At 45.9% G+C, this 26,394-nt stretch overlaps 1 protein-coding gene and 1 pseudogene across 1 annotated transcript in view; one reads left to right on the top strand and one right to left on the bottom strand.

Annotated features, from left to right (window-relative positions):
- Positions 1–26,394, top strand: part of ABCC4 (ATP binding cassette subfamily C member 4) — a 219,713-nt gene that overhangs the window by 37,752 nt on the left and 155,567 nt on the right. The window contains exons 2-4 of the mRNA XM_047756442.1: positions 5,701–5,811; positions 6,343–6,463; positions 12,605–12,829. Coding sequence (XP_047612398.1) covers positions 5,701–5,811; positions 6,343–6,463; positions 12,605–12,829 — 457 coding nt within the window. The remainder of the gene's footprint in view (positions 1–5,700; positions 5,812–6,342; positions 6,464–12,604; positions 12,830–26,394) is intronic.
- LOC125113624 (ATP synthase subunit g, mitochondrial-like) lies at positions 18,922–19,234 on the bottom strand (annotated as a pseudogene).

Below are 26,394 nucleotides of genomic sequence, written 5' to 3'. Positions count from 1 at the left end.
GCTGGCGGCTATAGCTGCAATTCGACCCCCTAGCCTGGGAACCTCCATATGCTGTAGGAACAGCCCAAGAAATGGCAAAAAGAGAAAAAAAACAAAAAAAACAAACCACATAATGATATGTACCACATCAAAAAAGTTTGTCATCATGATCTTGTGTGTGGGCCTCCACTGAGTGACTTTAGGGATGAGATGATAGGTACAAAGGACATCTGAGAAGTGCCATAGAAATTACCCATGGAACCAAGGAAGCGAGGTGTGCGGGAGAGTTCCGAGAGGGCTCCGTGAAGGAGCTGGCACTTGAATACGTGTCATCAGTTAAACCGGCTTTTAAAAAGGGGGCGGTTGGTACACTCACTCATTGCTGATGGGAATGCAAAATGGGGCAGCTGCTTTGGCAGTTTCTTCCAAAACTGAACATACGCTTATTATATGATTCGGCCTTTCCTCTTTTTGGCATTTATCCAAACTCTGGAGACGGTAAAAAGATCAGTGGTTGACAGGGGTTGGAGGGAGGGAAGGATAAACAAGGAGAGCACGGAGATTTTTAGGGCAGTGACATTACTCTGTGAGGTATAATAATGTAGATATATGCCCTCATGCCTTTGTCAAAGCCCATGGATTGTACACCAAGAGCGAACTAAATGTAAACTGAACTTTGGGTGATGACGGATGTTTCAGTGTTAGTTCATCAGTCATAGCATCAGTTACCATCTCTGTTGATGGAGTTTGGTCAGGAGGGAGGTTGTGTGTATGTGGGGGGCAGTAGGTGTCTGTACTTTTTGCTCAGAGTTGCTGTGAACCTAAAACAGCACTTCACTTTCTTTATTCGGAGTTCCTAGGTGACTTAGGGCTTAGTGGTTGAGCATTTGTCGCTGATGTAGCTCAGGTCTGATCCCTGGCCTGGGAACTTCCTCATTCTGCAGGGATGGCCAAAAAAGAAGGTAAGGTCTATTTGAAAAAAAACTTCAAGACCAGGGCTGGGGCTGGGGAGTAGGGGTAGGAGTGTCGGCGAGTGTGTTGAGGGGATAAGATGGCAACTAGCCTGGCTACGAGAAAGGGTTCCTGTTGGAACGAGGGATATGGGACTGGACAAGCAGGTGGGGGCCACTGCAGATGGGCAGGCCCTCGCACAGGTGAAGCTGGTACCGGGGCACAGCTTTGAGAGCCCCTTGAGACGACTTATCTCCTAAGTTAGTCTAAATGCGCAGATGTTTATTTCCCACGGACTGGTAAACCTTGAGCAGCCTGTGAAAACATCAGGGTAACTCACTAAATGCTGAGTTCTTTCGCCTTGAGTTAGGTGTCTTAACTAAGAAAATGTGAATTGCATGTTCACATGCGTTGAATTCAGCGTCTGGAAGAGTTCGTTGATTCAGGTAAGGTAGTTCCTTTCCTATGGTTTGTGGTTTCAGGAATCCTAGCGAGTGGCGTGGGAGGCTTGCTGGGTTAGGCACTCTTGCTCCTTACTCTCAGGGGGGACCCCTGGAGCCTGGAAGCCAGAGCTCGCTCTGTCATGCCTCCTGGGGGATGGAGCCTCACAGTTTGGGAGAAAGCGTTTGATTGGATCAGGCTCCAAAGGTCCCCTGTTCGGGAGCGAGTCCCACTAGGCACTCAGAGGCTCAGAGGGGTCTTGGTCAGGATTGAGTCCTGTACCTAGTGGTGGCCGTGCGCGCTGTGCTAAGTAGGTAGGGTGTCACCTGCTGGTGGCGAGGTCCCTTCCTTGTTAGTTACAACCAGCACTGATTTAATCCCTTCAGAACCTTGGGAGTTGGCCAGCATGAGTAATATTTTACTCGTGATTCCTTATTTTATATCCAGTGTTACTGAATTATGTGTAAATGTGTGAATTAAGGAATTAGGACTGTTATCCATGCGGAATGGTTGTAGTGTGGGAAAAAGTGTTGGGAAGATGCGTGGTGATAAGGTTGGGGACAGTTACTGTAGGATAAATGGGCCAGTATGTTTCGAACCTATTTACTAGTAAAGCTAGAAGAGTTTTACTTTTGCTTGGGCAGGAAATTGAGACATAGAGATGCTAAAAGTTATGGAGATGTTGTACTGGAGTGGAGGAGGGGAGAGGGCACAGCTGAGGCTCTGGGTCCCTAGCACCACTGCTGGCACCAGAGTCTAGTCTTCTGACTCCTGGATTGGGGTTCTTTAGAGGTGCCAAGGTATAGGGTTTGCAAAATCTTGAGCTCAGTCTCTTAATGCTTCTTTAATAATTCATAGACATTTATTTATTCAAGAGAGAATACTTGAGCATCTCTGTATTCATAATGTCCCAGGAATAAAGCAATAAATAAGAGAAATGTGGTCTCTGCTTTCATGGTCTGTTACTGTTTGGCTTTGGAAATTTCCTTATCTTGGCAAAATCAGAAAAATGGTGTGAATCTTTGGGCTCACTCTGCATATTAATCATTATTATTTACATAATGCATAATGGATTTGAATAGAGTTTTTTTGGGGGTATCACCTGTACAGTTACTGATTTTTCCTTTTATATTTAAGAAGTAATTTGCAGAGAGATAATTTGAGATAGTCAATATCATTCTCACTAATTTTAACTTCCATTGATAATCTTCTGACTCCAGGATTCCTTTTATGTTTGCATTCTTTTGCAAGAGATTTCCTTTCTCTCCTGTTAACATAGCAGTAAGGACTCCTGGAGTCTTTCATTATTTAATGGGTTGTCATTCATTGCCACGTATTTGTCATGATGCTGACAGTATCCCAGGTTTGTGTAGTGAGAGCCATTCAAGCTGGTTTCTCTGTCTTTCTACACATCCTCACGATTCCTGAGCGCTTCCTCACTTGATGGTGCAAGAGGTCCCAGGCCCATCATGGACCTTCTCTTTCTCTGCCTGTGGGTCTTGGTCTGTTGATAGCGATGCTGTGGCTGGGCATGCCTGGGGCGCTGCTCACCTGGGCCTGTACTGATTCTGGCAGCCCCCATAGCCATGGCCCTTTTGGAGCCAGTGTTATGACTGTGCTGGCCCTTGTGGTTCTTATGATTGTGAGACGCATCTCAGCAACAACCATCAGGGAACTTTGAAATGACAAGGTTTATCACTCACATGTCCTACAGGATTCAAGGCACACGTGGGGCCACACAGTGAGGTCCTGGGTAGAGAGAAAGAGGACGTGCAAGCAAGCCTGGGCTTGGGGTCCTGCCCTTTTGGGGTCAAGGGCTGGATGCCTAGCATTTCTAGGGTTGCTCTCTATTGGTGAAGTTAAAGTGTAAGAGCAGGAATTAAGGCGCATGAAGCAAGCGGTCAGATGGTCTGTTATCTGGTCACCCAGAGCTTTCTAGAAATGGGGACTTCATGGGTGAGGTGGCCTGGCTCTTTATCTTACTGCATGACTGGTATGTGGTCATGGGAGATGGATGTCTTTTTTTTTTTTTTTTTTTTGTCTTTTCAGGGCTGCAACCACAGCATATGGAGGTTCCCAGGCTAGGGGTCTAATCGGAGCTACAGCTTCTGGCCTACACCACAGCCAGAGCAATGCCGGATCTGAGCCACGTCTGCAAACTACACCACAGCTTACAGCAACGCCAGATCCTTAACCCACTGAGGGAGGCCAGGGTTCGAACCTGCAACCTCATGGTTCCTAGTCAGGTTCATTTCCGCTGCACCACGACGGGAACTCTTAAGGGCGATAGATGTCTCTGAAGTGCTTGCCTCCAAAGCCTAATGTCAGGCACTTACATTACAATCAGAAAGCTAATCATCAGGTGCTTACCAGACTGCCCAAGCCTAGAACCAGCCATTTCTTCAAGGAGCTCTGGTTTTTCTTAGGAAGGATATTGAAAAACCAAGAAGTGGGTGAAGAGTGCCAAGTATAAAATCAGTAAGTCATGGGATGTGGTGTCCAGCGTGGTGACTATGGTTAATCATGCTATATTGCACATTTAAAAGCCGCTAAGAGAGTACATCTTTTTTTTTTGGTCTTTTTAGTTCTGTACCTGTGGCATATGGAAGTTACCAGGCTAGAGGTCCAATAGGAGCTGTAGCTGCCTCCAGTGCAGCCACAGCAACTCAGGGTCTGACCTGAGTCTGTGATCTACAGCCCAGCTCATGGCAACACTGGATCCTTAACCCACTGGGCAGGGCCAGGGATCAAACCTGCGTCCTTGTGGATACTAACTGCTGAGCCATGATGGGAACTCAAAGAGAGTACATCTGGAATACTACTCAGCCATAAAAAGAACAAAATAATGCCATTTGCAGCAACGTGGGTGGAACTAGAGACTCATACTGAATGAAGTAAGTCAGAAAGAGAAAGACAAATACCATATGGTATCACTTATATCTGGAATCTAATATATGGCACAAATAAACCTTCCCGCAGAAAAGAAAGTCATGGACATGGAGAATAGACTTGTGGTTGCCAAGGAAGAGGGGGAGGGAGTGGGATGGATTGAGAGCTGGGTGTTAATAGATGAAGACTGTTGCCTTTGGAATGGATAGGCAATGAGATCCAGCTGTGTAGCCCTGGGAATTTGTATAGTCACTTATGATGGAGCATGATAATGTGAGAAAAAAGAATGTATACATGTATGTGTAACTGGGTCACCATACTGTACAGTAGAAAATTGATAGCACACTGTAAACCAGTTATAATGGGAAAAAATAGAGAACATTGTATATATATAAAAAAGAGAGTACATCTTAAAAATTCTCATCACAAGGAAGGAAAATTGTAACTATATGTGTTAAAAAAACAAAACCGGAGTTCCCGTCGTGGCGCAGTGGTTAATGAATCCGACTAGAAACCATGAGGTTGCGGGTTTGGTCCCTGCCCTTGCTCAGTGGGTTAAGGGTCCGGCGTTGCCCTGAGCTGTGGTATAGGTTGCAGACGCGGCTCGGATCCCGCGTTGCTGTGGCTCTGGCGTAGGCCGGTGGCTACAGCTCCGATTCGACCCCTAGCCTGGGAACCTCCATATGCCTCGGGAGCGGCCCAAGAAATAGCAACAACAACAACAACAACAAAAAAGACAAAAAGCCAAAAAAAACAAAACCCCCAAGATCTGGGGTGTGGAATTGCTTTTTTTCTCCCCCTTTTTGCTTTTTAGGGCTGGAAGTTCCCAGGCTAGGGGTCAAATTAGAGCTACAGCTGCCAGCCTACACCACAGCTCATGGCAATGCTTGATCCTTAAGCCTCTATCCACTGATAGAGGCCAGGGATCGAACTGCATCCTAATGGATCCTAGTTGGATTTTTTAACTGCTGAGCTACGAAGGGAACTCTGGAATTCCCTTTCTTTTGGGGCCTCTCAGCCTATAGAGCTAGAGAGAGAGAATGCGTGCGTGAGAAAGAGAGTGTGTGTGTTTGTGTGTGTGTGTGTGTATAGGCGCATATCTAATTTTCCTACCATGTAGCTAGCTATGTATTGAAAATGTAGACTTTTTTTTTGTCTCTACCTGTAGCATATGAAAGTTCCCAGGCCAGCGATCTAGTCAGAGCCACAGCTACAACCTACACCACACATGTAGCAACACTGGATCCTTAACCCACTGCACCAGGCCAGGGATCAAACCCTCACCTTTGTAGAGAAAGTACTGGATCTTGAACCTATTATGCCACAGCAGGAACTTATAGATCTTTTTTTTAAAACAATGCCCACGAATGTAGGATTCTAATTAGACAGAGATGCCTGGTTTGGATGCATGTCTTTCTCCTTTTCTCTCCATTTTAACAGCTGGCTAAACCCCCTGTTTCGAGTTGGCTACAAGCGGAGGTTAGAGGAAGATGACATGTACTCGGTGCTTCCAGAAGATCGCTCCGCACGCCTTGGAGAAGAGCTGCGAGGGTGAGCAGCAGGCCGCGAGGCGCAGGGGAGGAAGCGGGAGCAGGTCTCCGTGTGGCTCATGGTGGGAGTGGGCTCTCCTGGAGCCCCCTTCCCCGGACCCTGCACGCTCGCCCCTGCCCCTCAGGCGGAGCCCGGGCTGAGCCGACTCTGGAGGCTGGGGACCCCGTGTGTCCTGGGCGCTTGTGGAAGAGGAGGGGCCCTCAGCCAAGGCCCTGGATGCCGGGCTCTGTCCCCGAGGGGGTGTCCCTGGAGGAGCTCGGCTGCCCTCCTGGGCTGCTCCTGTGCTGTGAGTCCCATTGGAGCTTGGCAGGCACGTGTTTCCTGAGACTGGGCCTCTATCCCTCAAAGCCTGTTGTTCTGGTGCTTCAGGGTCTGCATCGCTCTGCCTTCAGGAGCCTGCAAGCCTTTAGCCAGCCCCTTGGGGACAGTCACAGAGGGCCCTGCAGTAGAGGCTTGTCTCCACGCTGCCCCTCCCCTGTGCTCCCTGTGGCGGGCAGGCTGTCCTTTACTGTGCTTTGTGTCTCCTCGCAGGTACTGGGATCAAGAAGTTTCGAGAGCTGAGAAAGACGCACGGGAGCCTTCTTTAATAAAAGCCATCATCAAGTGTTACTGGAAACCCTATTTAGTTTTGGGAATTTTTACGTTTCTTGAGGTAAAGCTTTTGCATGCAGTGCTTTGCTTTTCAGTGAATGTGGATCAGTCCTGAGATGGACGGGGCGGTGGGGAGAGAGGCCAGTAGTTGAAGGTCTGAGATAAGCCTTATCTCAGAAACCTGATGGAGCTCAGTGGTTGTGTTTATCTTTAGAATGGACCGATGCTTAAGGGTCTGGACCTCCTGGGGTTTGCTGTTTTTCTTTACCTGATTAAAACACAGTGTCATGGGAGGATGGCACTGAAAGGAAAGGCCATTTTATATAGTATGTCAGGATTTTTTTTTTTTTTTTTTTGGTCTTTTTGCCATTTTCTAGGGCCGCTCCCGTGGCATATGGAGGTTCCCAGCCTAGGGGTCTAATCAGAGCTTCAGCCTCTGGCCTACACCACAGCCACAGCAACACAGGATCCGAGCCACGTCTGCTACCTACGCCATAGCCCACAGCAATGCCAGATCCTCAACCCACTGAGTAAGGCCAGGGATGGAACCCGCAACCTCATGGTTCCTAGTCGGATTCGTTAACCACTGAGCCATGACAGGAACTCCGCAATCCACTCTCTTAAAACCCCTTCTCAGACTGGCTCCTTGAGTTGGAGCCGAGGGAAGGCAGCAGCTCTTGGATGGTGACTGTGTTAGGACGTTGATGATCTGGGCACGGCCTGGGTATGTTGTTACTTAGTACATGCTCTTGGTTCCTTGAGGAGAGCTGGTTTGTCTGTGAATTTGGAAGTGTCTTTTGCTCAATGAGATTGAGAATCACAGGCCTAGTCACTGGGGTGTAGACAGTTCTTTTGTTTGCTGAATCCGCTTTCCCACATGCCGGGTGTTCCCCAGGCTCGAGGCTTTAGAGTCACAGCTGGGTGGGACCAGGCAGTCCCTGGTCAGCTGTGAAGTGAGCTGGGAGCTGGGCTTTTCTCTCAGGAGGGTGCTTGTTTGCTGCTGCTCTGTTCCGGTGATTTACAGTATAAAACTAGGCACTTTCTTGGATTCCCTAGGGGAGCATGGTAACTGGCTTATGATGCTTCTAACTTTGCATTGTTAGAATAATAACTGGCAGAATGTGTCATTTCCACACGCGCCTTGTGCTGTGGCAAAGGGCTGGTTCCCAGCCGTGCTGGGCCTTAGCATTTATTTCCCAACCCTTACTTCCCCTCAACCCATGGGGTGGGGGCGTGGCTTTTGGTCACAAAGATATTGTGGGCAGAGAGGAATCAGAGGACCACACAGCAAGGGAGGGCTGAGGGAGCACTGAGCCAAGGGGTCAGGGGCTCTGCAGAGCAGACCTGTTGTGTACACCTGCTGGTTCCTGAGCGCATAGCATTAGCCATTAGATGTGAGCGGTGTCCACAGTGATGACCTTGCGTCATAATGGGGGGGGGATGCTCTTTGTCAATGAAGAAATGTTGCCTGCCTTATCAGGAAACGGAGGATGTTGCAGCCATCAACTTGGTTACAGCCATCCCAGTGGTGAACCATGAGAGAAATCCAGGGAGAAGCAGGATGCCTGCCATCCAGCTATCAGTCAGCAGCCGCAGCCACCCCCTGAGAGAGCACTGGGAGGAGACTCAGATGGGGAAGCACAGGATGCCGGCCCCAGAGAGCTGAGGTGCAGATCAAAGAATGATTTCAGTGAGCCCAGACACCTGCATCTTCCCATACGTAGAAAAGCGCTAAGGGAGTCCCCTTTGTGGCTCAGCAGTTAACGAATTCCACTAGGATCCATGAGCATACGGATGTGGATTCGATCCCTGGCCTCACTCAGTGGGTTAAGGACCCGGTGTTGCCGTGAGCTGTGGTGTAGGTCACAGACTTGGCTTGGATCTGGTGTTGCTGTGACTGGGGTGTAGGCCAGCAGCTACAGCTGCGATTGGACCCCTAGCCAGGGAACTTTCATATGCTGCGGGCGTGGTCCTTAAAAAAAAAAAGAAAAAAAGAAAAGCGTTAAATTCCTTGAGCTATCTGGTTTTCTTTAAGTAACAGTAGTCTTTTGATACTCTGGCTACATGATCTTTGTTGGAAAAACTCTTGTGTATTCTGGTTCCTCCCATGCCTCTTTGGAGCTGTCTCTGAGCTACTTGAGAGGCTGCATCCAGGCATTAGTGCTCAGTTTTTGCATAAAACAGAATTCTCAACTTTTACATTGTGTGTTTTTTTTTTTCACTTCATAGTTTCAATCCTTTTTTTTTTTTTTGGTCTTTTTGCTATTTCTTGGGCCACTCCCCCGGCATATGGAGGTTCCCAGGTTAGGGGTTGAATCGGAGCTGTAGCTGCCAGCCTACACCACAGCCACAGCAACACAGGATCCGAGCTACGTCTGCAACCTACACCACAGCTCATGGCAACGCTGGATCCTTAACCCACTGAGCAAGGGTGGGGATCAACCCGCAACTTCATGGTTCCTAGTCAGATTCATTAACCACTGTGCCACGACGGGAACTCCAATCCTTTTTTTTTTTTTTAAATGTTTTTAGGGCTACACCTGCAGCCTATGGAGGTTCCCAGGCTAGGGGTTGAATTGGAGCTGTAGCCGTAGGCCTATGCCACAGCCACAGCAACACACAATCTGAGCTGCTTCTGCGACCTACCCCACAGCTCACGGCAATGCCGGATCCCCGACCCACTGAGCAAGGCCAGGGATGGAACCCGAATCCTCATGCATACTAGTTGGATTCGTTTTCAATACACCACGAAGGGAACTCCAGTTTCAATTTTATGTCCCTTTTTTTGGTAGCATATGTAAGTTTTTAGTACTCACTGAGCAAGGCCAGGGATCGAACCCACAACCTCATGGTTCCTAGTCGGATTTGTTAACCACTGAGCCATGGAGGGAAATCCTATACTGAGTTCTTTTAAAAATCACTTACACACAAATAACCCACAAAAACAACAACAACAACAACAAAAAACAAAAAATCACTTACAGTTTCACATTTGTAAAGAATTATTGTAAAGGAATAAGAACTGTAGCCTTAGTGGGTTTGTGGGAAGAGTCTTCACTGGGTTGTAGGTTGTGTCAAAGATGAAGGGTTAATGTGAGCAATTTTTGCCTTTGTTCCTGCTTATCCAGAAAGTGTTGATTCGGTTGGTTTGAAGTTTCGGAATGAATATTTTCTCAGTTGTTCTATTTGTTCCTAGTTCAGGTTAGGATCAAGAACACACAGAGGAGTTGAGGCTCTGGGCAAGAAAGTGGCTTGACTCCTTCATGAGGTTGTTGCTCTGGGTTATTAAATACAGTCTGTCTTTACTGCAGAATGTGTTAGTTATTCTGATGTTAGGCAGAAAGGGAGAGTCAGATGACAGGCAACAGTGATTCCCAAAGATAATCTTAATTTTATGAAAGTTTTTGATGGCTTCTGGTGGAGAGTGCCAGGTTTGCAGGCTGCAGCACTGGACTGCCTGTGGCCGTACCTGGGCCATGGCTGTCCATGTGTACAGTTTAACTGTCCTTTCCTGTGTAACCTCCAGATTTCCATCTGCATCAACTGTATTAAAACAGTCTGCTTTTGGAGTTCCCATCGTGGCTCAGTGGTTAACCAATCCTGCTAGGAACCATGAGGTTGTGGGTTCGATCCCTGTGGGTTCGATCCCTGGGTTGATCCGGCGTTGCCGTGAGCTGTGGTGTAGGTCGCAGACGCGGCTCGGATCCCGCGTTGCTGTGGCTCTGGCGTAGGCTGGTGGCTACAGCTCCGATTCGACCCCTAGCCTGGGAACCTCCATATGCCTCAGGAGCAGCCCAAGAAATGGCAAAAAAGACAAAAAAATAAAAAATAAAAACATAAAACAGTCTGCTTTACAGTATGTGGTGTGAGGGGCTCTTCCGTGAGCTCTTAATGCCTTTTGGGATGAAGGATTATGCCTCCTGGAAGTGTAACAGCCTTTCTGTTCATGCTTTTACTCAGATCTGATCGTCTTAATCAATTCTTCAACTTGTCTTTAGTAGGTGAAAACTTCCATGATTGCATGAAGGTGAAACGCGCTGGCTGTTGCAGCCTGTGCCTGTGTGTAAGCAGGACAGGACTGTTGGGGTGAATGTCAGAGCCATTTGAGGGACAGGGAACAGCTCTCTGTCAATATCCTGATCAGGCAGTATCGGGTTAAGCAGAAAATGCATGTTTTGTTTTGTTTTGTTTCATGTTTGTAGTTTGAATTCTTCTCCCTTCCTCTTGTTTGAATTCTTCTCCCTTCCTCTTAGGTGTGGGTTCCTCAACTCAGACACACAGAAGAGAACCATCAAAAGCAAGCCCATCAGGTGTCGCCGTGTCTGGGTTAGCAAGGAGGGACTGCTGAAAAGGAAACGCTTGTTTCAAAGTTTGAGTTCCTGACAGATTTCCAAACTTTGACATTTTGTCTTGAGAAATCTGTGCAGGAAATGATGTCGAGGGCCTAGGTGTTTACTTTTGGTAACTTTGATTTGTGTTGAGTGTCTGCTTTTCGTTGTTGGGGGAGAAGGGACCTCACAGGGGGTGACTAGAGGGAGGAAGTAGGCTGTGGGTAGAGTGGATGTTTGGCAGAGTGGCCTTTAGTTTTTGGGAAAAAAAATTACTTTCCCTGAGTCTTACTCAGGAGGTAGCCTCAGTGCCTCCCAAATCATCGCTTTAGGAATTTAATTTTTGCCTTCGCATTGATGACTGGTCCTGTTTCTTCTAAACCAGCGTCTGCAGTGTATGTTGGATGCAGAACCATGGAAGACAACATATTTTTAGCTTGGCTTCTGCCATGTTTAATTTTTTTTGTTTGTTTTGCTGAGTTTATGGCACGCACAAGTTCCCTGGACAGGAATTGAACTCACGCCACAGCAGAGACCCAAGCTGCCGCAGTGATTCAAATCCATAACACAATGCAGCATAGTGGAACTCCTGCCACGTTCAATTTTTTTTTTTTTTTTGGCTTTTTAGGGCTGCACTTGCGGCATGTGGAAGTCCCCAGGATAGGGGTTGAATCCGACCTACACCTGCTGGCCTACACCACAGACGCAGCAACGCCAGATCCGAGCTGCATCTGCAACCTACACCACAGCTCACAGCAGTGCCGGATCCTTAACCCACTTAGTGAGGCCAGGGATTGAACCTGCATCCTCATGGACCCTCGTCGGTTTCTTTTTTTTTTTTTTGTCTTTTGTCTTTTTTTGTTGTTGTTGTTGCTATTTCTTGGGCCGCTCCCGCGGCATATGGAGGTTCCCAGGCTAGGGGTCCAATCGGAGCTGTAGCCACCGGCCTACGCCAGAGCCACAGCAACGCTGGATCCGAGCCGCGTCTGCAACCTACACCACAGCTCACGGCAACGCCGGATCGTTAACCCACTGAGCAAGGGCAGGGACCAAACCCGCAACCTCATGGTTCCTAGTCGGATTCGTTAACCACTGCGCCATGACGGGAACTCCCTTAGTCGGTTTCTTAACCACTGAGCCATGACTGGAATTCCCCATGTTCAATTTTTGACTGAAAGGAACTTCCCAGCTTCTGGAGCTTAGAGACATATTAACATAATGCTCCCCCCCCCCACCCATCCGCTCTCCCGGGCTGTGAGCCTGGGGTCCTTCCAAGCCTGGTTTCTTTGTGATTTTCCAACAGAATCTAGGCTCTGTTCTCGATTTACTCACACGTGAACTTCGGGTTGGGAAAGACTGGATCAGTGTTTGTGCCAAAGTCTCAGTTCATAAAGGCTCTTAAAGCAGGAGGCAATGGCAAGAGTGTGTCTCCTGTGCATGAGCCACCTGGACTTCCTGTCGGGCTGGGGCCTTCAGAGCACAGGGGACGGGGACAGGCTGCCAGTAGGGCTCCTTCATATGGAAGCAAATTTCTCACCTTTCTTGTGCTGCCTATTTCCTTATTCGTCTTAGGCCAAGATTCACTCGGTATTTTGTCAAGTGTGAAAGCCCTGGTTCTATTATTAAGTACAACGTGCTAAGGCTTTATCGTCTTTGTAAAACTTGGGCTTATGCTTAAAGCTGTCGTTTCTTTTTCTTATAGAAGATAGTGAAGAAGAGAAGAAATCTGCGTATTTTTCTTTTAGATTAGCCGTGAATGTAAGAGCATTTTTATCAAAGTGCCTTTTTATTATGCTAATAATAAAAGGGAAGCTTGTGTTTGAAGAACTGGCATAGCTCATGTTTCTAGTAACGCTTTTTTCCTTTACTTCTAGGAAAGCACCAAAGTAGTTCAGCCCATATTTTTGGGGAAAATTATTGCTTATTTTGAAAACTACGATCCTACCGATTCTGTGGCTTTGTACGAAACCTATGGCTACGCCGGCGGGCTGAGCACCTGTGTGCTGCTTTTGGCCATCCTGCACCACTTATACTTCTATCACGTTCAGTGTGCGGGCATGAGATTAAGAGTCGCCATGTGCCACATGATTTATCGGAAGGTAAGTGTCACTCGGTACCAAAGTGTGTACTTCTCCTGAGACATCGATGGCATTTTGGAAAAAGTAAATATAACGTTTGAATAGGACATTTCCCCAGAACTGCATTGTGAAAACCTCAAGTTAGATGCAAGGTTACGGTTCAGTCAAACGAAGCTCGCTCCCTACTGCACAGGTGAGCCATTGTCCACCTCTTTTTCTTCCTCTTCTCGTGAACACCTGGTAGTGTTGCCTGTGGGAAATCCGATCTGACCTGGCATGTTTGTTTAGATCAATGTAAACATCTCCCAAAGCCATTAATTTGCGGGTTTGATTAGCCTAAGAGAATTGTCCCCTTACAATGTCAGCTATTGTTGGTGTTAAACCATAGATGCAACCTGAAATTCCAGAAATGTGGGAAAGACCAATTTCCTCGTGCACTGCCTTGCATCTAGAATCTGGGAGGTAAAGAAGTAAGACACTTCTTTGCAGGTTACAGGTGGGCTGATTCCTTAGGGCAAGAGCTGGTGCAACAGAGAAGCTCTGAAAGGCCCCTCAGAACATTTGTGGTTTATGTTCAGGCCCCACCTCCTAATCCTGGTCCTGCGAAAAAATCAGCTTGGGAATTATAAATGGAACGGCTGTTAAGCTTATAGTCATAGTTGGTAATTTTGAATGATTTTGTGGGATGTCTCATATGTAAGAATGATTTGTTATTTACCTCCATTCCATGGCTTTGGCTTCTGCTTTTGGCTTTTGATCATTGAGGTTTTTTAAAAATTACTATTTTTTTTTGTCTTTTTGCCATTTCTTGGGCCGCTCCCTCGGCATATGGAGGTTCCCAGGCTAGGGGTCGAATCGGAGCTGTAGCTGCCAGCCTACGCCAGAGCCACAGCAACGCGGGATCCGAGCCACGTCTGCAACCTACACCACAGCTCACGGCAATGCCGGATCGTTAACCCACTGAGCAAGGGCAGGGACCGAACCCACAACCTCATGGTTCCTAGTCGGATTCGTTAACCACTGTGCCATGATGGGAACTCCTAAAAATTAATTTTTTAAATTATTCATGTGGTTGTGCAGCCATCACCACTATGCATCTCCAGGACGCTTTCTTCTTCCCAAACTGAGCCTCTGCATCCACTGAACACTAACTCCTCAATCTCCTCCCCTCACAGCCATCACCATTCTACTTCTCTCTATGAATTTGACTGCTCTGGATGCCTCACATAAGTGGAATACTGCAGTGGTTGTCGTTTGTGTCTGTCTTATGTCATGTAACACCGTGTCTTCAGTGGTTGTCATTTATGTCTGGCTTGTGTCATGTAGCACCGTGTCTTCAGTGAGGGAGTTCCCGTCATGGCTCAGTGGAAATGAATCCGACTAGAATCCCTGAGGGTGTGTGTTCGATCCCTGGCCTCGCTCAATGGGTTGGAGATCGGATGCTGCCGTGAGCTGTGATGTAGATTGCAGACGTGACTCGGCTCCTGCATGGCTGTGGCTGTGGCTGTGACATAGGCCAGCAGTTGCAGTTGGATTTGACTCCTAGCCTGGGAACCTCCATGTGCTGTGGGTGCAGCCCTAGAAAGACCCCCCCCGCCCCCGCCAAAAAAAAAATTTTTCCTTTTTTGGCTGCACCCACGGCATGTGGAAGTTCCCAGGCAGGGGTTGAATCTGAGCCACGTCTGTGACCTATGCCACAGCTGTGGCAATGCCAGATCCTTAAACCACTGCACTGGGCCAGGGAGCAAACCTGCACAGCTATACTGCAGCGGAAAGACATTCGTAATAAAATAGAGGAGGATGGAGAGTCATAAACATACCAAGACTCTGTGGTTTGACTGCTTGTGTATGAGTTTTCTTCTTTGTAGATGATATCCTTACATAAACCGCTGTAAGCCTAAGTTTCCTTATTTGTAATAGCACCTAACTCTTACGGTTGTTGTGAGGATTATTAAATGAGTCAATCTTTGTAAAGCCTTTAACATAGTGCCTGGCATTTAGCTAGTGTTCAGACACTCCTATCATCTTAAGTCTTGACTCTCAGTCACAGAAGGGTTGAATGCATATAATTAGATGAAGTAACAGCTTGGGTGCTGAGTGGTGCACAAGGGTACCAGCTTAGTGGTTTAGGATAGGATCCCCCGATTTTGACTGAGAGGGGCGTGTGTGTGTGTGTTTGCGCAGGAGGCAATTTCGGAGAGCACTAGCATCCTGGGTAAATCTAGAAAGGAATATTTGGGACTGGGTGATGGAGGGCCCTGATGAGCTTAAGACCCTTGGATTGATTTCTTTGGGAGAAGCGAGGAGCCCCTGGAAATATTTGAACAAGGTAGTGAATGATCATGATTTAGGAGAATGCATCTGAGGCCTGTTGTACAGGGGCATGAAGTGCTAAGCGGCCCCTGTGGAGACGGCCGAAGGAGGTTAGATCTGGGAGGTGTGGTTTCAGTATCTTGTGGCCATTTCTTCATTCATTCACTCTTGCGACCTGGCCCATTTGGTGAAACATTTTGTTCTCATGAACTTTTGCTGATATCTCACAAATGAGAGTTATGGGGTTTTGTAAGAAAATAATATTCAATTGTCTTATTTTGTCTCCTGTAAGTGAACTGATCTAGTACAATAATGGGGCAGAAATAACTGTTGGACAAAATAACTAGCCCTTTAAATGCGTGGCAATATTCATGAGAGAAGGAGAAAAGAAGAGTAGAAAGGAGCTGCCCTGAGGGATTAATTCCTAAGGGAGAAAGGTGCTAGTTAGGAAGTCATAGTTGTCCTCGGTAAGAATCCACAGAGCCTGTCAGTCTTGAACTGCGTGGGTCCTCTTCCTCTTATACGTGGATATTTCCCTTCCTTCCTTCCTCCCTCCCTCTTTTTAGGGCCACACTCATGGCATATGGAAGTTCCTGGGCCGGTGGTCAAATCAGAGCTGCTGCCGCCAGACCACGCCACTGCCATAGCAACACCGGATCTGAGCTGCATCTGCAACCTACCCTGTGGCTTTTGGCAACACTGGCTCTTTAACGCACTGAGCGAGGCCAGGCATTGAACCCATATCCTCATGGATACTCGTCAGGTTCATTACTGCTCAACCACAACAGAAATGCTACTAGTCAGGTTCTTAACCCGCTGAACCACAACGGGAACGTCTCGAAACTGTTTTTTAAGCATTGCAGTTTTTGCTGATCATGATTCTAAAATTTGGGAGGAAATCCCCGGACGCCATCATCCTGTAATGCAGGCATCATGTTTGCAGATGCTTCCCCAGTCTTTATCTATCCACACGTACTCATACAGCTACAGTCTGATCAAGTGTCCAGTTTTGTCACTGCGTCCCCTGCACGCTCCCCGCCTCACTGGCTGCATTGATAGTCCATCCACTGGGCTGCCTGTGTTTGCTCGTCTCAGGGGAGAAGTTGTCTCTGTTCATGGCCTTATGTGGAATGCCTCTTTGGTTCATGATTTGGGCTGAATGTGGCATAGTTATCTTCAGATGGGATTTTTTGTTGTTATCATTTATGGGAGTCTGGTATGGCCGTGCCCTTCTCCACTTGAGCTGCGGGTCTCATAGTGACAGTTTGCGTCGTACCCTCGTGGAGGCTGCTGTGTATGACCCGGGGTGACAGGTTTTTCCTAGCTCGTGAGTCTCAAAGCAAATTGCCAATACCTGTTTCCTTTCAGAAATTCACCACCACCAACAAAAAATTCCTATACCCTTCCGTCCTTGGGTTAAGGATCTGATGTTGTCACTGCAGTGCCCTGGGTCGCTGCTATGGCTTCGGTTTGATTCCTGGCCCAGGAACTTCCACATATCGCAGGTGTGGTTAAAAAAAAAGTTAATATAACTGAATTCTTAATTTTGGGGTTTGTGATACACTATCTAATACTGAGTCTTTTGTTTTCATATAAATAAAATTCAGTTTGTTTTTACTACTTTTTAATTAACTCAAGAGTAATCATAAATGCATACATTTGTGCACTTAAGGGTTTTTTTTTTTTTTTTAGAGTCTTTTCATGGCTGTACCTGCAGCATTGTGCACTTGAGTTTTGACAACTGTATACTTTGAAAATCTGATGTCTGGGTCAACTTGAGTTTATTTTTATTATGAAGACTACTTTCTTTTTTACTTTAGGTTACATTTTTCTATTTCTTTTCATGTATAGGACTTTAAAAGTACTTATTGGGTGCTATGAAAGGTCTCCTGTAAGTCTGCATTGTGATGTTCTTCTGAAGAATGTTGAATTCTGCCCAGTTTCTGGCTGATCACTTTGAACTTGTGTAGGCTTGGTTTTTGTTTTTTAATTAATGTATAGTTGATTTACAAGGTTGTGCCAGTTTGTGCTGTAGTGTGTAGATTTGGTTTTATGCTTTGTTTGGTTAGGTCTTTGAAAGTCCTAAGGTGTTTTTCCCCAAGCTTTTCTAACTTAAATGAGACCCCAACTTTCAAGCCCTGCATTTCTTTCTTTCTTTCTTTCTTTCTTTTTTTTTTTTAGGGCCTCATCCACCACATAGGGAAGTTCCCTAGGGGTTAAAACAGAGCTGTAGCTGCCAGCCTACCCCACAGCCACAGCAACGCAGGATCCTTAACTCACTGAGCGAGGCCAGGGATCAGACCCAAATCCTCATGTATACTAGTTGATTCATTACTGCTGAGCCACAATGGGAACTCCCAAGCCCCAGATTTCGTGTGGGTCTTGTTAGGCCTTGGTGTTAGTATTTCCCAGGAAAATTCTTGAGTAAGTGCATCTCAGCAGTCTGGACGTTTACAGCTGGAGAGTTCCTGTGTGTGTGTGTGTGTGTGTGTTTGTGTGTGTGTTTGTGTGACACATGCCGGGGGGGTGTGAAGAGTAGGGCGAGGGCTACCCTGTGCGTTGTAGGTTGTTGAACAGCGTCTGTGGCATCTACCCCCTGGATGCCAGTAGCTCCTCTCCAGTTGTAACAACCAGTAATGTCTACAGCCATTACCAAAGGTCTCGGATGGGGTGGGATGGCGAGGGATGCAAATTCTTGGCTGGACCAGGACTCCGAGGTCTCTCTCTGTACCCGCTTTAGTCTCTGTGTCCTGCCTGCTGCTCCATACAGTAACAGCTCTCTGGCCCGCCTTGGGCCATCCTGTCCTGGCCTTTGCAGCCCACTCTTTTTTTTTTTGGTCTTTTTAGGGCCGCACCCACGGCATATGGAGGTTCCCAGGCTAGGGGTCCAATCAGAGCTGTGGCCACCAGCCTACACCACAGCTCACGGCAGCACCAGATCCTTAACCCACTGAGCAAGGCTGGGGATGGAACCTGAGACCTCATGGTTCCTTGTCGGATTTGCTTCCGCTGCACCACAAGGGGAACTCCACAGCCCATTCATTAGCTAAGGCCTTTGCAGCAGCAGCAGCCCCTTCCCTTCCTAGAGGCTCCTGAGATCTTCTTCCTTGTGAAGGTCTTTACTGGCAGGTGCCTGACTTAAAGGTGCCAGCTGTGCTGGCTGACTAAGTCTCCGGCCTCTGCTGAAGCTCCGTGGGGCTGCTCTGCCTTTTGGACTTCAGTTTGCTGCTATTGTTGGAAGATTATTTGCCAGCTGAGAGCCAGGGTAGAGGTAGGTGGTGGTCGCCTCGTGAATGTCCTTCTCTCAAGGTTCAGTCTTGCCTGGTAAGGTGGTTGCTTACAGCAGAGGTGGAGCCAGGGCTGTTGGACTATCGGTTACTCAGTCATTCGTCACAGCAGCCATTTCTTCCCTGCTTTTATTTTATTTTTTAAAGCTTAATTATCATTTAAAGCCTTCAACATCAAGTGTTACCATCAAATATACATGTTCCAGGTTGCTTGCTATATTCATATATATCCTTTCCAATTGCAGACTAAACAAAGACATGGATTTAAAGCTGTATTAATGCGTTAAAGCAAAAGAGAACATAATTTAAAAGCAAGAGAAATTGTAACCTATTGGACAACATTGGAAATCAACTATAATTAAAAAAAATCCTCAACTTCCATACAGTGTTTGATAGAGAAAACACTGGTTTTGACACGCTGCCTTATTTTATTCAAATACCAGTCTGATCACACATGGTCCAAGAACACTGAAATAGTAAACCAAATACAATGACATGGTAAAAGATTGGTCTTTAAACATCATAGCCAATGATGCCAGGCTTGCTTATGCTCTCGCCGACATAAAACCACATCAGTACCTCGGTGGCCACCAATCCATTCAGCAGAGCTTCCTTAACTGTGAGCTGTTTGAAGCTACCAGTTTGAGCACTATTGACTATTTTTTTCAGACTCGGAATAGCTATAGGGATCTCAGCAGGGGTTGGAGGAACCAGCTCCACCTAGGCCTAGTGCCTAAATTTGGCCGGTTGAAGGTTTGAGTTAAATCACAGCAGCATTAACCAGTGCTGGTGCCTTCTCCATGAGGTTTCGGGCAAACTGGGCCATGGTTCTAGGAGTGAGGCTGGCTGAATGTCACCGCCCTCTTCCCTGCTTTTAATAGCAGAATATTTATGGGCCTTGCCGCTGGGACTCTGTGTTCAGTACAGGGCGTGGTGGCCTGCAGTACCTACCTGTTCAGACATCTCCCCACTGAACAGATGAAGGGTCAGGGCGTATGCTGGGCTGAGGCTCACCAAGTTCTGGCACGAGTCCTCTCTGTGCTTAGTAAAAACCCAGAACCTCAGTCTAACCCCACACCTTCTTCCTTGGCATTTTATTTATGTAAGTATTTTTTTTTTTCTTTTTAGCACCCCCACCCCCCGCGCGCCTCCCCCTGCGGCATAGGGAGGGTCCCAGGCTAGGGGTTGAATCAGAGCTACAGCTGCTGGCCTACACCACAGCCACAGCAGCATGGGATCCGAGCCATGTCTGTGACCTACACCACAGCTCACGGCAACACTGGATCCTTAACCCACTGAGCGAGGCCAGGGATCGAACCCTCGTCCTCCTAGATACTAGTTGAGTTTGTTTCCTCTGGGCCACAATGGGAACTCCTCCCTTGGCATTTTAAAGGAGGAGGCCTAGAAATCTGTACATTTAATCTGTGCCCCAAGGAGTCTTTTATTTTTGCAGGGCAGATGTTGTGGGGGAGGTTGTCTGTCCATGGCATGTGGGAGTTCCTGGACCAGAAATTGAACCTGCCCCACAACAGTGACCAGAGCTGTAGTGGTAACCACATGACATCCCTAAGGGCAGAGGCGACGTGGGGTCCCTCTGGGAAGGAAAAGGGCAGCGTGAGTATCTGGACTCCTTTCCCTGGGATTTGCGCTGACATCATGACTCATGCTTAATTTTAAAAAGAAAACATTTTTTTGTGAGTGAACAGATGTTTATTTCTCCTTCATTCTTTATCTAAGATATAGTTTTTTGGTTGATGATTATTTTCTTTTAGGCCTTCAAAGGTGATTGTTTTAAATTAACCAATTTTATTAGTTTTGTCTTTTTTTAAGGTTTTTTTGTTGTTTTTTGTGTTTTTTTTTTTAGGGCTGCAGCCGTGGCACATGGAGGTTCCCAGAATTGGAGCTATAGCCACCAGCCAATGCCACAGCCGCAGCAATGCCAGATCTGAGCCACCTCTGTAAACTATACCACAGCTCATGGCAACGCTGGATCCTTAATCCACTGAGCAAAGCCAGGGCTTGAACCTGCATCCTCATGGTAACGAAATGGATTCGTTACCACTGTGCTACAATGGGAACTCCTAAATTAACAAATTTTAAACTTCTAACTATGGAAAAATAGTCAAACATAGAATGGACTGCTTTTTTTTAGCGTAAAATTCAGTGGTGTTAACTATATTCACATTGCTTTGCATCTATTGCCACCATCTGTCCCTCCAGCTCTGCCCTCTGAATGACAGCTCCCTGGGGAATTTTACTTTGTCTTAGGGAATTTGCCTGTTCAAGGGACCTCAGATGTGTGGAGTCATATTGGTGTTGTCCTTGGATGACTGGCTTATTTCGCTTTGCATAATTTCCTCAAGGCTAGTGTAATTTTTTGGAAGAGGTTGGGGTCAGTCATTTACTCAGTATTCAGTGGAAGAAACTACTGTTCACCGTTATCTACTGTGGCGATGAGCTTTCAGCTGGTTGGGGAAGAAGAGGGGACTGCACCTGCTCTGGCTGCCTCTCCCAGCGAGCAGCTCTGCCGTGGGTCTGTTTTGAAGTCCTCATCTCCTCCTCCCTCGGGGACTCATTAGATGAGCTAACCGGGTCGTTTTCTTTGCTTGGTATCTCTGGGACTTGGCAGCTCTGGGCACCCGGCTTCTGTTTGGTATGTTCCACTCCAGTGAGTAGGAGAACCATGGGATTTAGGAAAATGGAATTTGGCAAAGGCTTTCTGGGAAGAGTTTTTCCTCATTGCTCTGTGCATTTTTCTCTTAGTTCCTTTATGTGCATCCCCAAGAGAAATTAAGGCATTGCTGCTCTTGCCATGTGTGGTTATAAAAGTATATGTTGTGAATGAATCATTGTTTAGGTAACAGCTAAATAATGAGAAATTGCTTCTGTAATTTTTTCTTCCTGCCTGCTGCACAGATTTCTTCATTTCTGAAAGCTTCCAAGATGGTGTTTAAGGGAGGAGTAATGCTAGTTTCTTGATATTATGGGTGTGCACTGTTGGTTACTTTAGGTTTGCTGCTTTTCCAACCTCTTCAAGTTTCAATACGTTGATAAATGGAAAACATTAGGAAACAGGAAAATCACCCTTCTGAAAAGTCTCATTTTGACAAATTCTCAGTGAAATTATGTACCACAGGTGAGTTTGTAGCCCACATTTTCTTTCTTTCTTTTTCTTCCCTTTTACAGCTGCACCTGTTGCACACGGAAGTTCCTGGGCTAGGGGTGAAGTGTAGCTGCAGGTGCAGTCTGTGCCACAGCCATAGCAATGCCGGATCCCAGCCTCATTTGCGACCTACACTGCTGCTTTCGGCAACACCCAATCCTTAACCTTAACACTGAGCAAGGCCAGGATCAAACCTGCGTCCTCACAGACACTGTGTCGGGTTTTTAACCCTCTGAGCCACAGTGGGAAATCCTGTAAATGGGCATTTTCTTTCCCTCTTGAGTATAGTTGCAACAAGAAAAGGCAACACATGGCCTCATGTATAAATGTTTACAACTGAGCATGCCATTTTTAGGAAGACAGGTTTTAAACACATCTGTTTTGGTGTTTTTTTTTTTTTTTTTTTTCCTGTCTTTCTGTCTTTTAGGGCCACACCTGCAGCATACGAAGAATCCCAGGCTAGGGGTCTAATCAGAGCTGTAGCCGTCGGCCTACTCCAGAGCCACAGCAACTTGGGATCTGAGCCTCATCTGCGACCTACACCACAGCTCATGGCAATGCTGGATCCTTAACCCATTGAGCAAGGCCAGGGATTGAACCTGCAACCTCATGGCTCCTAGTCAGATTCCTTTCTGCTGTGCCATGACAGCAACTCCCCACTTCTGTTGTTTATTTTTTTTTATTTTTAGAAGTGGAAACATGCTACGTTAACTGAGCATGCCATTTTTAGGAAGAAAGATTATCAACACTTTCCTGTTTTTCAGTTTTTTTATTTTTAGAAATGTAAACATGCTACAGGTAAAATGTTGATAGAAATTTTTTTTCCTCCCCTCTGGTGGGGTATAGTTGTTTGTATTCTTAGCATCGTCTCTTGCTTGCTGAACCCTAAAATGTACATTTATACATGTTCTCGGGTTTTTTTACACACTCTGCATGGTTTTTCCTTCTTCCTGTTGCCCTATCAGCTCACCTTTGCCGCAACTATTTTGTGGTGTTCATATGTCTCTTTTCCCCTCTCTTGATTGCTAAATCAGACAGGGCTTGGTTTTCAAAGGAAGCAGTTGGTTGTGGAAGGGTTTGGGGGTGAAGGCTCTTTCAGTCATTATCTGGGGATGTGACCTCGCTTTGAAAATGTGTGAAATGGCCTGATGTATTCGTTGCATTGATATTATAGACTTTATTAATGGCATTGTAGCCATTTTCCTAAAACAATATATATTGACCATCCCTTTACTCACGGACACACCATGAGTGTTTTTCATGTTTATGGATTCAGACTTTCAGTTCATTGATTCAGATTTTCTAGTTGCCAAGGACCTGGGGGGTCACTTCTGGCCCCCCACAGTGAGGAGTGGTCTTTTGCATGTAGTATGGTCACCAGCAAACGGTGGCTCCCTCTGTGGCAATTATCAGTATGGAGGGCCTGGCCAGGCTCTCCTTGTTTTCATCTTGTAGGAGCTCCAGGGCCTGGGAGGGCTTCCCAGGGCACTGGAGAGGCCAGCATCAAGACGCATAGCCCTGGAAGAGGGGAACAAGGTCAGGGAATGAAGGGAAACGCAGCCTCAGAGTAGGTATCACAGCCCCCCCCCCCCCCATGGTTCTCAGGGTCCCCATCATTATGCTCAAAGGCTCCCAAGTCAAGTCTGAACATAGCAGTCTGGCCTCGGGGCTCCAGTAGTTATCTCGTATAATGGTAACGGTGGACTGCAGAAATTAAATGAAAGCTAATGGTACTTCAGGAGGTGAAAGCCACCTCCTTCAGAGCTCGCAAAGAGCTTCCCAGCGGGTGTGCTAGGTTGTGTGCCAGCCATGGAAAACCAGCCAACAACCACCAAAAAAAGGGCAATGGAATTTTCAGATTACAGAGCAGCAGGTGTTTGATTTTGTATGGGTTTTGTTTTCCCTTCCCTTCAATCCGTTTGTTTTTTTTCCCTACAGAACTATAGAGGGAATCTGATTAGTTTTATAGAGCTCACCTGTCGTGTTCATGAGGCTGAGATTCCTTGCTTCTCCCCTCAAAAGCAGAGATGAATGGTTTTATTTTTAGATTATGCAATCATGAAAGTGGGTATGACAGCATTCTTAGTCAACACTATGGGAAAAATACAGCAATTTTCTGCTCCAGGTGAGCTGAACAGGGTTCTCACCGTAGTTGCCTGTTGGAGTTGCATATTCTGACTCGCTGAACTCCGGGGTAGGGCCGTGAAGCGGGAAGTAAATACAGAATGCAGAATAAGTGACCTAAATGCTTTCTGTTCTGAAACTCCTTCAGGTTCCTACTCTGAGCCTGTTTACTCTTGACTCAGAATGTTATCGAGCCGCGTCCTAGTTTAGAAACAGCACTAGGTAACGGTGAGATAGTCGATTGTTGAAGGCATAGCCTGATGGCAAAGGACAAGATAGAATTATAATATAATGTAGGGAAAACCCTAAAAGCATGGCCCTTTGGAGCACTCAGTCGGGGTTCGGGGGGACCTCCACACGCTGAGGGGCAATGACATTGGGTAAGAGTCACGTTGGTGACGAGGTTCTGCCTCATGAGGATGGTGAACTGTGGTTTGCACCTTGTGCTCTAAAGGACTCTTGGAAAAGAAATTTTTTTTCCCCCTAAATGCCTTAGTATCTTTATTTATTTATTTTACAGAATAAAATACATATATTTAAACACAACTGCATTCACACAGATTATTATATCATGGATCTTAAGAAACAGATTAAGTGACTCCCTCTGGAGAAGTGGAATGGAAAATACGCTGAGACAAACAGGAAATTTATTCTATACTTTATCCCATTTTGTATGGCTTTCATCTTTACTATTTAGTATTATCTATTACATCTCAATTTTTCTTTCAAAATTAGCATTATATTAAAATTGTGTATATTATGCAACTAAAATTTGATATTTAGCTTGTTTTCCAGTTTTTATATATTAACAAATAGTGGTACATTGAACTGGATTAAAGCTAAACCTTCGGAGACATCTTTCACTTCACAGTGTGTGCACATTTGAAGCCTGTTGCTACACCAGATTCTTTCTAGAGATAACTGTTTACATTCATTTCTTATAAAATGAGATGGCCCCATCCCCAAGCTTGGATGGTATATTTAATGTTTTTTTTAAATTTGAGTATTTGTAAATTTTCATTAGCCATTTGTGTTTTGTGTAGTGAATTTCCTGTATATATATGTTCTTCGCTCTTTTAAAGATACTGATAGATGTTTTTATTTCTTACTGATATTTAGATGTTATTGACTTTGGGTTTGACATACGTGGTGCCAAATGTTGATTCCAATTTGTTTTGTTTGTTCTCACAATAGAAGTATTTTGCTCTCACAAGGAAAACAAATGTGACCAAATAGTATCCTTTTGTAACATGTCAACAAAACATTAGCATTAATTTGTATGTTTTTTTTCCTCTGCAGTGTATGTGAAGTTTATTAGAACGAAACTTGAATTTTGTGCATGAGGAACAGTGTGTCAACGGGGGAAAAAAAAAAAGCACAAGCTAGAGGTGGAGAGTTAGGTTTTATTTAGTGGACTTTGTGAGGACTCAGGCCTGGGACACAGGATGTTCCGATCACTGAGAGCCTGCTCCTGAGAGGCAGGCAGGGTGGGCAGCCAGGTTATATAGGGGTTTATAATAATGACTAGGAGCATGAAAAAGTGACTTAAAGAAAACTACACATCTCGTATTAATGAAATGAGTGCTTTGTATGTATGGGAAGCTGTAAAATCTGGGCCTATTAAAAATGTATTTCAGGAGTTCCCGTTGTGGCTCAGTGGTTAGCGAACCCGACTAAGATCCATGAGGATGTGGGTTCGATCCCTGGCCTCACTCAGTAGGTTAAGGCTCTGACATTGCCATGAACTGTGGTATAAGTCACAGATGAGGCTGGGGTCCTGCATTGCTGTGGCTGTGGTGTAGTCTGGCAGCCGCAGATCTGATTAGACCCCTAGCCTGGGAACTATCTATCATATGCTGCAGGTATGGCACTAAAAAGCCAAAAAAAAAAAAAAAAAGGTGTATTTTAGCTCTTTGGGGCCAGCATCCACTGCTCTCTCTTCCTGAATCTCTTCAGGCTGCATCACTGGCTTCAGTTGGCTGCTTGACGACCAGCCTGCTGTTTCCATCCTGAATTCCCCCAGGGCTCACCATCCAGGCCGGCTGTAAGGTCATGGCTCTACGGCTGCAATATCCTTTGTTTGCTGATGATGTGGCAGGCAACGTTTCTTCTTCATTATGATCACTTTGCTTCATTCAAAACAAAACAAAGAACTGTCAGTCACGAATAGTTTCTTATCTGTAAAACAGGAAAAATTCTTGCTTTGTAAGCTTTTTTTCTTATTTAGCGTCTGGCTTGCAGTATGTACACAAAAATCGGTAGCTATTTTTATGATAATGATATAAATGAGTATGACAGGTCTTTGCACTCAACTAGCTGATAAGGCCCAAGGGCAAAAGACATATAATTGATTACTCACATTTCTTATTTCTCTTATGATGCCCCCCCCCCCCCCCCCATGGTTTCACATTGTTAGGAGTTCCCTGGTGATCTAGCAGTTGGGAATCCAGTGTTTTTACTGTTGTGGCTCTGGTCACTTAGGTAGTTCATTCCCTGGCCTAGGAATTTCTGCATATTGCAGGCTTGGCCAAAAAAAAAAAAAAAAAAGGAAGAAATAAGTTGTTAATTTCCAAATAGTTGGCTTTATAAGGTTTATCTTATTATGGATTTCTAATTTAATTCTCTTGTCATTGGAGTATGTTCTGTGTAACATTTTTACATTTAGAAATTTATCGAGATTTATTTTATGGCCCCAGAGT

The sequence above is a fragment of the Phacochoerus africanus genome, chromosome 13 (assembly GCF_016906955.1).
Source record: "Phacochoerus africanus isolate WHEZ1 chromosome 13, ROS_Pafr_v1, whole genome shotgun sequence".
Classification (NCBI taxonomy): Eukaryota; Metazoa; Chordata; class Mammalia; order Artiodactyla; family Suidae; genus Phacochoerus; species Phacochoerus africanus.
Note: the sequence above shows the minus strand (reverse complement) of the source record. Positions and strands in the feature narration are given on the sequence as shown.